Source organism: Euprymna scolopes, chromosome 31 (assembly GCF_053919585.1).
Source record: "Euprymna scolopes isolate OS-2025 chromosome 31, ASM5391958v1, whole genome shotgun sequence".
In the NCBI taxonomy this organism is placed as follows: domain Eukaryota; kingdom Metazoa; phylum Mollusca; class Cephalopoda; order Sepiida; family Sepiolidae; genus Euprymna; species Euprymna scolopes.
The window spans coordinates 55,904,592-55,919,143 of NC_136512.1; the positions used below are offsets into that span (position 1 = coordinate 55,904,592).

The 14,552-nt window shown below is 33.0% G+C and overlaps 1 protein-coding gene across 4 annotated transcripts in view; it reads right to left on the reverse strand.

The window, feature by feature from the left end:
• LOC145255760 (xanthine dehydrogenase/oxidase-like) overlaps positions 1-14,552 on the reverse strand; it is a 183,764-nt gene that overhangs the window by 47,331 nt on the left and 121,881 nt on the right. For all 4 annotated transcript variants that reach the window (XM_080114419.1, XM_080114417.1, XM_080114418.1 and 1 more), the window contains exons 25-27: positions 12,049-12,135; positions 11,043-11,234; positions 3,887-4,032 (exon numbers count right to left, since the gene is read on the reverse strand). In XM_080114419.1, the coding sequence (XP_079970545.1) occupies positions 3,887-4,032; positions 11,043-11,234; positions 12,049-12,135 (425 nt within the window). The remainder of the gene's footprint in view (positions 1-3,886; positions 4,033-11,042; positions 11,235-12,048; positions 12,136-14,552) is intronic.

The window sequence follows — 14,552 nt, forward strand, 5'->3', positions numbered from 1 at the left end:
AACTGCAGCTGCTGATCAGTGCACCTGTGAGAGAAGAACTCAACCCAACGTCCAGCGCGTTAAAAGTATTATCACTTTTGTGCAATGTACACCCAGAGCATTAGTGCGGTAATTCCAGTGACTAGCTAGTGTCTGGTTACAGTTTGCTTTGTTTAACTGAACTGGTAGGATATCTGAGTACTGACTACTAAATTCAACACTTAAATTTGACTATAAAGCCAGTCAGGCTTCTTTTTCTTTCTTCCCTTTTTCTTTCTAGTTATGATTTTGAGTCAATTGCCAAAGAAAAGGGAGAGAGAGAGAGAGAGAGAGAGAGAGATAGAGAGAGATTATGAGAGAGAGACAAAGCTAAGTAATAAAGAGAGATATAAAGAGAGGAGAAAGGGAGAAAGAGAAGGAAAGAGAGAGAAAGAGATCACGACGAAGGTAAGGAGGGGAACAAAGGAAGAGGCGGTTTCTTGTTTTGTATTTAACTATCATTGTAGCAGTGGGAGGTGACGGTAGTCCAGTGATGAACGGCACGGACTAATGACTTTGGTGTTTCAAGTTCAAATCCGGTTCATTCCACAAAAATAACTTTGGTAACCATCTTCCATAAGCAACCTTCGTCCGTAAGTACCCAATATCTTTCTAGAAATAATTCTGACTAGAAAAATATCAGAGAAACCAATGCTAACAGTAGTATCTTCAGATTCATACGATGATGATAATAGCATTATCGTCAACATAAACAATCTCGTTGACACATGGTAGATGACTACTTAGATAGTGATGTCTTGTTATAAAGATCGCCATAATGGTGATGTAGCAGCTGAAGTTTATGTGTCTTCATCTCTCTTTTTAGCTAAAATGACGTAACAAAATAAAAGGACAAACGCCAACAACAGTGTTGCGGTAAAAGAATAAAGCAACAAAAATGTAAGTCATTACTCACATTCTTGTTGCTTCATTCTTTTACAGCATTGTGAGGCGATTAGATACAAAGCTTCCAAAAACGTTTGAACAAAATCAACTCAGACCCAAATTGGCAAATATTTATTTCGCCTTTGCCAAGTCTCATTGCAGACTTCCTATTCGTAACGTCATCTCTTGCTACATATTTTACAACTTAATTTTAACCTTACGCAAAAATACCGTTTTTAATAAGTTCCACATAATGTTTTCAGAAAGATCGCGCTGCTATCCATTAAGAATGTTAGTTGATTTAGTTTTTCACTTATAACTGTGACAGTAAAATCATTTGAAGCGAATTTAATCTTACTAAAACGAGGCATAATGTTCTTGATGATACCTTTGACCCCATCTCTATGGATGATGCTATCAGAAGAAACTCTTGATTAAAGTAATGGAACTCTAGTATGTAAATGAATCCTTGATAAATGTAGTTACACCTGCCTCTGAGAAAAGAATCAAGAGAACACATTCAGTCCTGCCCCACAAAAGATGGACAACAAAAATACACGAAATATTTGATGAACTATGTGAACTTGTTAAAAAATGTGACTATTCAATCGAAATTACAATCTAAATATTCCAACGTTCGTTATCAATAACGAATCAATTGGTTATCGATCAAACACAAAGGATATGACTTGCTTGTGGAAATAGAATTTAATAATATTCTTATGAAAGTTGTTCCACGCAAAACACGATTCCCCTTTATGCTAACAGCTAATCATAAGTATAAAAAGAGAGAGAAGAACGTAAAATCGCTTCAAGACAAACTAATCTTGAGAGAGACCTTCGCCATCAGCGTTCGAGACTTTGAACTCTATGAACAGGCTAACAAAAAAAACAAACAAACAAAAAACAACAACAAACAAACAAAAAAAAAACAAACAAACAAAAAAAACCCCAGCCCTTCTAAGCCTAATACGGAAAGAAGTGACAAGCATGGCTGACAAAATGTCCCCCCCCCGTTTTGACTGAGCAGAAATTAGTATTTGTCTATCATGACATCATTACCAGAATGTAAGGTTGAAAAATTTTATTTAAATATTTGAAGAAGTGACAGAACCAACATTCTCCCAAAATATGTTAGCCACATTCTATGTTAATTAATCCATAATCCATTTCTCTTAGTCTGTTTAACCATTCCACTTTTTCTAAGAAAACTACTGAGCCGCTTTGGTTGAAATTCAGTATTGACTTTAGCTATGATAAGGTGCAGCGAACTAAATAATGGGTATCCATTCGATGCACAGTTAGGAATAATAAGGATTATTCACCACAATACTACATTTACTCTAAAAGTTTTCGCGGAAACTACTAGGCCGATTACCCTGTAAATTTTTTATGAACCTTTGCTGTGATACGGCGCAGCGAACTAAGTATTAGGGTATCTGTTCGATGCACAGTTAGGCATTAATTAGGAATTATAGGGATCAATAGGGATCAGCCATCATAAGACAATACTTACTCTAGAAGTTTACTCGGAAACTACTGAGCCGACCTGTCTGAAATTTTGTGTGGACTTTTGTTATGATAAGGTGCAGCGAACTAAATATTATGGTATCCGTTCGATGAACAGTTAGGGATTAATACGGATTAATTGGAATTAGCCACCACAATACCACATTTAATCTGAAGTTTTTCTCGGAAACTACTGAGCCGATCTGGATGAAATTTTGTATGGATCTTTGCTATAGTAAAGAGTAGTAAACTAAGTATATAGTATCCATGAGATAAACAGTAAAGGATTAATAATTTACCGAATAGGGATTCGTATTTAATGCAAAAATATGCAAAAAAAAAAACAACAACAAACAAATAAAAACTATATGCAACATTAATTTGGCATAAAACATCCATTCTAAATCAACGAGCTATAACTTTTGCTCCATTTTCATGTGCTTAGTAGGCCCATAATACCTTACTTTGTAAAATGTATAAAAGTGCACTTTGAAGATAAATAAATTTCAAATTGAATCTTGTACCTTTATTTTTAAAGCCTATAGCAAAAACATTTTCTTTAACAATTTTCATGCCTTGGGTGAAATGCTTTTCTAACTTGTATCATATCGTTTTAAGAGTATATTTAATTTAATTTATTAATTTGGATTTAAAAAAAAGTGAATGTGGTTTTGCAAGGAGAGTTTTTATAAACTCTCCTACTCTCTATTTCAGTTTGTATTTCTCTTCACACCACAACTCATTTTTGCACCCCCTCTTTGTATTATTACAGGTCTGAATATTCTCTCTGTTTCAGTTTGTATTTCTCCTCACACCACAACTCTTTTTACAACTTCCTCTTTGTCATACATGTCTGAATAATGAGAAAATCTGAATTTTTTTAACAAAAACTTTAAAATAACATTTTTAGATTAAATTTTTTAAAACTTCTTTCAGAATAGAAAATCTTTACAATTTAATAAGGAACATATTTCACATAGGTTTCATTAAAAATATTCAGTAGATAACGAGAAAAATAGAAATGAAAATTTCAAAAGGACTGTATAACTCGATAGTAGTCCTCGCCAGCGAAAGTCTTTGTTATTGTTATTCTATTATTATTATTATTATTATTATTATTATTATTATTATTATTATTATTATTATTATTATTATTTAAAAACATTTTGTGTTCTGCTCTTTCGCGCGAGGACTAATATATATATATATATATATATATATATATATATATATATATATATATATATATGTGTGTTCCATAATTAATTTAACTCAATTAATTAATTAATTGTTTCACCCGCAATCTCATCGTGTCATAAAGCAAAATTGATAGACAGACGTATGAACGGACAGAGCCGCGTATAGAAATGCGTGGATGTATCTAAAATGAGGTTTTAACCTTAAACATGAATTGAATGACAGACAGAGCTTCATATAGAAGCATGTTAAGAATACTTGTCGGGATTACATTTACCTATTAAATAGTTCAGTGTCTTTTTTCCTTTCGTCGTAGTTCGATTTTTCCATACATTCTTCCCAACATTGTCGCACTGTGTCTTGGTCATTTATTTGGCGATAGTAAGTTTCTTCTCCTTTTTTATACAAGTTGATCGATCGAACCTGGAAGAGATAAATATAACCGATAAAGAAACAATAAAAAGACAGCGTTTCCATCAACAAAAAATACCCTATGTAGTACTACAGAATGACTGCCCCAACATTCTATCTATGAAGTCGTTAATGAAATTCATAATCATTTCTGCAATCTAACAATATTTGGACAAATAAACTTTAACCTTTGCGTGACTTATTCACCAAATTTCAGTTATAGATATCCAGCAGTTATCACCGTAAAATATGCGGGGACACTTTGGTGAACGTCTCATTAATAAGACTGGATTTATACTCACTGAATCTAAACTCTCTCAAATTTTTATCTCAAATATCAAAACAATCTTCAGACTATTCCTGAACGGGAGACAACTATTACAACCCAAATCAGGACAGTGAAAAAAAAAAAAAAAAGGCGTGTGGTATAGACAATTTTTCACATTGTACTTAGTTCTGCTTATCATTGGCCAGCTATAACACAAAGATTGCTAAACATTTATAGACAAGGCAGGTATATGATAACTTTATGGTGACACTTTGGAGATTGTGTCATCAGTAGGAGATATGATCGTAAATGGGCTCCACATTCACCGGCCCTTAACATTCCAGATTTTTATTCGCGGGATTATCGTAACGATAGTGTTTATCAAAACAACCCCTGAATTGGAGAGCGTCGGGTTAGGGTTCAAATCATGACAATGCCAAAAGAGGAGTGTGCCAGAATCATTGAAAACTGTACGCATCGGAGCCAGCTGTTTCTATTAAAAGGTGATAAAACAAAGACTGCTAAAATTAATGACTGAAGTCAGTGAACCAGTGAAGCATAGACTAAAAAAATATGGGCAGTTAAGTTCTGGTGAATGTGAAGCCTATTTAGTATCATATCTTACACTGATCAATCGATCTCCAAAATGTCCTCGTATATTGAAACACGATTCATGATTGGGCCTGTTAAGTATAGATTGAAGTTTAGTTGTACCAAATGTGGTTGAATAAAAAAATGGATCATTACTTTTATTAACGATTCAATGGATAGTAGTTTTTTGCTCACTCTGCATACACTCCCATATATATATATATATATATATATATATATATATATATATATATATATATATATATATATAGTAATTTATAAAATATATATGGCGATTAAGCTACACTGAATATTCGGCGTTTCATCCACTCTAGGATTCGTCAGGCTTATGCGCGAATTCTATGGTTGTTTCTCGTTTTTATATGGTCCTCTTCTGTTGAGGATTTTAGTTAGCCAATCAGCTTTCTAGTATCCACTGCGCCGCTTCCTATCAGCCAATGGGCATGCATTTTATCGAACAAAGGATCTGTTTTAGAACTAGGTTAGTGGTTTAAGGCAGACCTTCTCCTTTTTTTTTTAATTTTTATTTTTATTTTTTTTATTTATTTATTTTTACATATATAAATATATATATGTGTACATACATATATGTACATATATATACATATATATGTGTGATCGTTTATGTATATTCATGTTTATTTAATTTATTTATTTGTTTATTTTCTATTGTTTTTGTTAGTTTTAAAGCTATTTTGTATCGCTATCATAGAGTAAGTTTTATTTTGTGAACACAGTTATTTGCTATTTCTCTTCTACAGGTTAATAGATTTTGGGGTTCTTTAAAGTACAGGATAGCAAATTTTTCATGAAGGCATAATTTACATGGGTCGTCTAAATGCCTACACGTGGTAGCTTGTCTTATTATTTTCCATTCAACTACCGGCGAATGTCCGCTTTCTTTGAGTTCCCAGTATTTATTCGCTAGTGTTATTTTTATACGGTGTTTTTTATTGTTGAATGTACTTTTGTGGTCATAGTATCGGGTTTTGAAATCTGAGGAAGTCATGCCTACGTAATATTTCTTGTTATTCGGGTTTTTTTCCGCAAATATTGTTGCTTGATAAACTACGCTTTTTGTTAGACATTTATTTTGAACTGGGCAAAGTGTGCGGTGTCTACAGTTGCATTTATCTTGTTCGTTATTAGTATCTTTATTTATGGTATGGTTGTTCTTGTCCGGGGTTGGTTTGTTATTATTATTATTATTATTATTATTATTATTATTATTATTATTATTATTATTATTATTATTTCTGCTAGTGTTGGTTTTATTTTTGTCATGGTGTCTACTTGTTTATTGTTTATTTTGTTGTTGTTTACATTGTTTTTATTTAGTATTTTGTTATTATGTGCTTTAATTATTATCTCTAAATTTTCGCAACAACTGTAGGATAACTTTAAGGTATTTTTATTGAAGATTTTGTGTAAGGGGTTGGCTGCGGGAAAGTGCTTTTCAATAAGATCTAGAAATTTCTTGCCAAGTTTTGTTTTTAACATTTGATTGCATGGGGCCGTATACAAAATTATAGTTCTTTTCCTTCTATTTTTAATTTTATTATAGTTGTTGGTGTTTTGTTGCTTATATTTGATATCGATATTTTTGTATCCACTATTTTTTAGGGCTGTTTCTTGGTAGTAAGTAGTATATATATATATATATATATATATATATATATATATAAACTTCTCTCTTTTTATTTCATATAATATGTGATCTGCATTGGACAAATTGGTGTCATAGTAATTGTGATATTTTGCATTCATATATGCGCAAATACTTTGAAATGATTTCAGCTCTGGGTTGACTATCAACTCGTGTCTATTGAACGTATGCAAAAATATTGAACTTTACTTTCAAGAAAAAGAAAATGTTGTTCAACCGATCACCCAAGTAAATACGAATTTTAATTTAGTCGATTGAGAGAAGCCGAAAGGGAAGCAATTCTTTTTCTATATTTCTCTTGTTTTCTTAATAGCCACACGTGACTCCAAAAATCATATCTCTTTTCTCATTTTGGCTCTTACTATCTGAAGAAGCAGACGGTGAATCATTTGTTTGCGGACACAATAGTAATAGACTGAGTCAATACTTATGGTTGTAAAATGAAAAACAAATATATACACACATTATTTTTTTTCTAATTGTTAAGAAATGTGAGTAAAGATGTATAAATGTGCATGAAGACACAACGAGTGTCGATAGGATCGGTAAAAATACTCAGCTATCTAAGACATTTGAATGTCACGTCGAAAGGACCTAGTAAAAAAGAGAATATCAAACACGTCCATTCATCTTTTGCAACAGTGTGAGAGAAGAAACAAGCGGTCATTTTCCACTTAATGCGAACGATAATTTACAGTCAGTTCATTGAGAAATAGGTATCACTTAGGCCTGTTACCGAGAAAAAAAATATCTACACCGTACGCCTTTTGCTACATTAATATCTACACTATATATATATTTTTTAATATACGAATTTTTGCGTCAAACCATGATCTTTCAATAGCTGGTGTATTTAGTTCATTGTTGGAATCAAAGAAAATTTTGTGGATGATATACAGAAAAATGATAAAAATTGAGTCTATTTAAATCAGCGTAAGCTTTCCATTCGTCGGAATGAATTACTAAACTTTCAGCAGCTTCTTGTTGAATAATGGCTGAAATGTCGCACGGTATTTCCTTTGAACGTTAGGGTTAGGGCTAAGGATTAAGGTTAGAGGTTAGGGTTAGAGGTTAGAATAGGAGTTACTGGTTAGAGGTTAGAATAGGAGTTACTGGTTAGAGGTTAGAATAGGAGCTACAGGTTAGAAGTTAGAATAGGACTTACTGGTTAGAGGTTAGAATAGGAGTTACTGGTTAGAGGTTAGAATAGGAGTTACTGGTTAGAGGTTAGAATAGGAGTTACTGGTTAGAGGTTAGAATAGGAGTTACTGGTTAGAGGTTAGAATAGGAGTTACTGGTTAGAGGTTAGAACAGGAGTTACTGGTTAGAGGTTAGAATAGGAGTTACTGTTTAGAGGTTAGAATAGGAGTTACTGGTTAAAGGTTAGAATAGGAGCTACTGGTTAGAAGTTAGAATAGGAGTTATTGGTTAGAGGTTAGAATAGGAGTTACTGGTTAGAGGTTAGAATAGGAGTTACTGGTTAGAGGTTAGAATAGGAGTTACTAGTTAGAGGTTAGAATAGGAGTTACTGGTTAGAGGTTAGAATACGAGTTACTGGTTAGAGGTTAGAATAGGAGTTACTGGTTAGAGGTTAGGATAGGAGTTACTGGTTAGAAGTTAGAATAGGAGTTACTGGTTAGAGGTTAGAATAGGAGTTACTGGTTAGAGGTTAAAATAGGAGTTAGTGGTTAGAGGTTAGAATAGGAGCAACTGGTTAGAAGTTAGAATAGGAGTTACTGGTTAGAGGTTAGAATAGGAGTTACTGGTTAGAGGTTGGAATAGGAGTTACTGGTTAGAGGTTAGAATAGGAGTTACTGTTTAGAGGTTAGAATAGGAGTTAGTGGTTAGAGGTTAGAATAGGAGTTACTGGTTAAAGGTTAGAATAGGAGTTACTGGTTAGAGGTTAAAATAGGAATTACTGGTGAGAGGTCAGAATAGGAGTTACTGGTTAGAGGTTAGAATAGGAGTTACTGGTTAGAGGTTAGAATAGGAGTTACTGTTTAGAGGTTAGAATAGGAGTTACTGGTTAGAGGTAAGAATAGGAGTTAATGGTTAGAGGTTAGAATAGGAGTTACTGGTTAGAGGTTTAAATAGGAGTTAGTGGTTAGAGGTTAGAATAGGAGTTACTGGTTAGAGGTTTAAATAGGAGTTACTGGTTAGAGGTTAGAATAGGAGTTAATGTTTAGAGGTTAGAATAGGAGTTACTGGTTAGAGGTAAGAATAGGAGTTACTGGTTAGAGGTAAGAATAGGAGTTAATGGTTAGAGGTTAGAATAGGAGTTACTGGTTAGAGGTTTAAATAGGAGTTACTGGTTAGAGGTTTAAATAGGAGTTACTGGTTAGAGGTTAGAATAGGAGTTACTGGTTAGAGGTTAAAATAGGAGTTACTGGTTAGAGGTTAGAATAGGAGTTACTGGTTAGAAGTTAGAATAGGAGTTACTGGTTAGAGGTTAGAATAGGAGTTACTGGTTAGAGGTTAGAATAGGAGTTACTGGTTAGAGGTTAGAATAGGAGTTAGTGGTTAGAGGTTAGAATAGGAGTTACTGGTTAGAGGTTAGAATAGGAGTTACTGGTTAAAGGTTCGGGCTAATGTTCCAGGCTCGGTAACCACACATTTTTTGTAACAAATTAGGAAAACTATTTTCCATGATTCTATATTACGTTGATTGCAATTACGAGGTGTAGACCGTATATCAAAGTGTAGACATCAAAGTAGAATTATGACGCGTCAAGAGCAATCGCAAATCCTCTTCAGGTCGAAGTGATGAAACTAACAATATTTGTTTTGTCTCATATGCGAGAGAAGATATAACATATGTATGAGAATTAAGAGAGAGAGAAAGAGAGAGAGAGCGAGAAGAAAAGAGAGAGAGAAAGCGCGAGCAAGAGAGAGAGAGAGCGTGTGTGTGTGTGTGTGTGTGAGAGAGAGAGAGAGAGAGAGAGAGAGAATCTTCATATGTATTTTCCTTTTGGATAATTTCTAAAAAGTGATTGTTGTGGAAAAGCCGAAGGCTGTCAAAAAGGACGTCGAATGAACGTCTCTTTGCTTCAAGTTTTCAGATAGGGTCAGGTAGTTGCAATACGTTCAAAGCTAAGCGCAAGATATTTAAACTTGTTTTCATATTGTTATCTTCATGAATCACGTTTTATAGATACCTCCAACACACACCACAGTTTTAACCCCCCCTATATGTAACACAACGTAATTGTAATTTAATTTGATATTATCATCCTAACTTTTTTACCATTTAAAAGAAAAAAGCTTCAAATAAACTGCTAATATTCAAAAAAATTTTACAGCATACAAAAATAATAAAAATGCGAGGCAAAAATCGTGTTTACATTATCGACGCTTTAAAACAACGTTCCTATGTAGTGACGTTTTTTAAGCCGTCCACATACCCATGTTTTAAAAATCTAGTAAAAATCAAATAATAGTCATATCTTCTTGAAAATTTCAATATTTATTCATTATTAAATAATCTTACATAATAAAAGTAGGTTTCGTTAAATATATTAGAGGAAATATATATATTTTTAGGTGTTCTACCTCCCTATATTTCAGGGTCCGAAAACTAAACAAAATAAATGTGGGTCCAGAAAAGTTTGAACATTTTTTAAAGCCGAAAAGATCAAATAATAAAAAAAAAAAATAGAAATTTTTATATAAAATCCTGTTATTTATTTCACTTACCTCAAAGTTGTAAATAAAACGGCACATAAAGTCAGTATTACGTTTAAAAAACACTTTTTATTGATAATTTTTTTTCAGTAAAATAATTATTCGAATTACAACAGCAACAACAACAACAAAAAAACGATTCTAAAAAATAATTATTTTTTAAAATGCTTTAAATGATATTAAATTAAAATATTACGCGATATGAATTTTAAACGGATTTTTTAATAACAGGTTTCCAATAATGAAAAAATATATTCATATAAGATTAAGGTTGATAAGACTCTTGTAAATCCAAAATCAGCCTTAAAAAATTCGTTTTGATTTTATTTAAAAAGGGTGGTCCTTATGTTTTGCGCATTTTTTTTCAAAAATGTACGGAGGCTTGTAAGGAACATTATCTTTAAATACATGTGTCAACAGAAGACGTTAAAATTAATTTTATTAACTCTAATCTGTGTAGTTCGTTAATAAAAATCTATTTGTTTTACAAAAGGTACATTTTATATTATTTTTTATCCATAGCAAAAAGAAAGTTACTTCAATTATAAAGCGAACGCTTAACCGTAGAAATTGACACAAACACACGAAATGATGACGTCACTATTAATGTGTGTAATACTGACGTTTTACACATCGCCGTGGAGGTACCTAATGTTTTACTATATTCTGATGAATTATAAGAACTGGAAGTTGATGAAAAGGCTGGACATGCCGTCATGTATTCGAGTATCATGAACCCGCCCAGTGACGTGAATTCCTTCTAGTAAGAAAATCGGTGTATTTCTGATGACTTACTTCTTGTGCCGTTTTTCCTAAAAACCGGGATATTTCATCCATCCAAGTTTCACAGACGAGCATTGCCTGAGGTGCACCAAAACCTCGAAATGCAGTGTTTGAAGCAATGTTCGTCTTGCATGTTTTTCCTGTTATTCGTACGTGCGGGATTTTGTAGGCGTTGTCACAGTGAGTTATTGCTCGTTCCATAACCTGAAAGAAGAATAAAAAGGAACATTTTGATTTCAATTTGAAGAATACGAAAACCAATGTCGATTACGCCTGTTATACTACTGTTTCTTTTTACTTATACTATCGATATAGCCTCATTATATGAGTCTCCTTGCTGCTTCGGTTGCTTGAAGACTTGAATAGAAAGAATTCGTTCATGACAATCAACCTGAGAGATGAGGGGCCAGGAACTAGTCTATTATCTCTCGGACTGAGGTACGTTGCCTGAGTATTACTAGGAGGTCCACCCTCCCAGACTTTGCCACCCGACTTTCTGGTGGGGCAAGTTTGCTGAGGCACCCCTACCGATGTGGATGACCAGTCATTTTTTGCTAGGCCAGAATGCCCCTCTTTTATGAGCGCTGGCTGGATATCCCTACTTTCAGTCCTTGTATCACATCTTGCTGAGGTGAGCAGCCAATACATATCTACTCTCGATATAATAAGGAATCGTTCCTACTAGTATTTACTAAATCACCGAGGTTAAGCAACGTTGAACCTGGTCAGTACTAAAATGGGTGACCATTTAGGACTTTCAGGTGCTGTATGTGTTCTCCGCTTATCTCAGCATTGTTCCCAGTCGTCCTGGTCTTCTCCTTGCCACTGGACTCAAACAGTGCCGGAAGCATGGGGGGGGGGGATATGGCGAAGCAAAGAAAGCCATAACATTCTCAGTCACTTAATCTCGTTAGCCTAACCGAATCATGTAGTTTCCTATGACAAGGGGAGGGAAGAAAGAAAAAAAAACGTGAAGAAAGAAAAAAACACGGCTCTTATTAATGATCCTACTACTTACATGGTTTGATAAATCGCTGGTGTGTCCAGAATTTGAGTACAAGTCAATTTCGAGTACCTTAACCTTTCCGGAATTGTCGAATCCGACCTGGAAACAAAATTCAAAGAATGAACACGTATAAAAATTGAAAAAACAATGAAAAACAAACAAAAATAAAATACAAATAAAACTGCAACAAAACGATGATGTAAATCAATGGACGGATAATTAATATTTATTATATATACACGTATATCATGATATAAATATATCACTTTCTATCTCTCTCTCTCTCTCTATATATATATATATATATATATATATATATATAGTCTTGGAAGTTTTAAACCTTTAAAACTATACAAAAATATTTTTTATCGTTCGTTAGAAAACCATTTAGTCAATAAGTCATTCAATCACCTGCAATCACTTCATCAACTTGCTCTCTCGAATTCACTATAGTACCAGTAATAATATATTTTTAAAAGGATCATCAGTTGTTTACCATGAAATACTGTTTCGGGGATTTAAGATAATATATATATATATATATACATACATATATATATGATATACGCATATATAGTATGATATATATATATATTATGATATACGTATATATATGATATATATATTATGATATATATATGATATATATATTATGATATATATATGATATATATATTATGATATATATATATAATGATATATATATATATATATATATATATATATATATATAGTATTGAAATCAAATGGGTGTAGTGTTTAACTGATATACGCAATGGTAAACTTCAAACTAATATAAATAACAGTATTTATATATAGATAATTTAATCCCAACCGCATAAAAAGCTCAATACGCAATAGGGAGCAGAGCTTATTATATGAGAAAGAAAATTAAAACTGTAACTTGAACTTTACAATAAAAATTTTTTGTTCGAATGAATGCCCCAACAAACAATTTACAAATTCCTTATTCCGCGGATTTTCAAAGAATGCAATTCTTGTTATTCTTCTCATCAGAGGACATAAAGAAATTAGCAAATCATATTTGTAGCAATGCTAGAATTTTCTAGTTATGGATTGCATCAAGTGAAACTGCAACTTATTGTAGTTATAAATTGCCAAGAAAGAAGTGAACAAATGTTGGATATGTAAAAAAATATATATAAAAACAAATCGCGCATAATATTTAAGCTTGCATGAAAATTCTCACAAGTTGATCCGAAATGCGAAAATAGTCTTGAGAGAGAATTGGGTCCAAAATTAAGTCCAGCGTGACGATGCATATAATTCGATTGGAAAGCTTTCAAAACAGCTGAAATAATGAAAATTGTTTTTTTCTAGACAGTGCAGTATCCCAAAGAGAAGTCGATCTCCAGTCATGACTCTTCGACAGCCTTATAATTACTAATAAGCTAAGATTCTACCACCCTTAAAACTTTATAATCCTCACTCATCCACCTTTTTAATAATGACATCGAATTTAACACTTATTAGAAAGATCTGTTTCGTTCTGTCTAGACAATTTCTGGTCAGAGTAATATGAGCTCTCACGGGCTGAATTTTTCTTTTCCCGCTTAGCCTGATCTTAATTCTTTAAAATTTAGTCTGAAATCACTTTTTCTAATTAAACCGACGATGACGGTTGGCATTCTGATTTTCTCGTCTTTTTATTGTTCGATCCCATTTGACTGGTACAATATGATAATCAATAGAGAATTAACTCTATACTAACAAATACGAAATCTACATAAATGAAAATATATTTCAGCATATTTTCGACCGGGCAACGCCGAGCGCACAGCTAGTTCAATATAAAAACCGTGGAGCTCACAAGAGAGTTCTGGGCATTCTGTTCGACTGGTCTCCTTTAATGATCGACGTGGAGGTTCCAATTGGCATTTTGCGATTGTTGACCCTAATTACAGATAATGTAGATCAATATGGTGTCTTCCTTCACTGTAAGGGTGCCTGCGCGTGGAATTTTTGTGGCAAGCACACCTCTCCTGAGTCGACATTGTTGAATACCAGTGACAAGCGGAGGTTCAGAACGACTGAAAACAATGCCGAGATAAGCAGAAATCACATACAACGCCTCGAATTCCCAAATGGTTACCCATCTGGTACTAACCAGGCTCAACGTTGCTTAACTTCGGGGATCTGATGAGAACCGGTGTCTGAACGTGATTATGTCGTACAATAATTATAAAAAAACAGAAGAAATAAATATATCATTTAATCAGACGTTAAAAACTAAATTTGGCTAGATAATTCCAAATCTTATAAAAACACTTCTCTATAACAAACTTGATGCATAAAATATCTAACAAAAATAACTTTAAACCGTCCTACAATTGCTGCACTACTGATAATTAAAGTACACAATGCGAAAGCTCTAAACGAAACTAGTAGAGAAAAAATAATCAATGAAAAGTGTTAAATATAGCAACAATACTAATAATAGCAATATAATAAGTAAAACTAAGCGAGTTAATTAAACAATAAAAAAGAAAAACCTG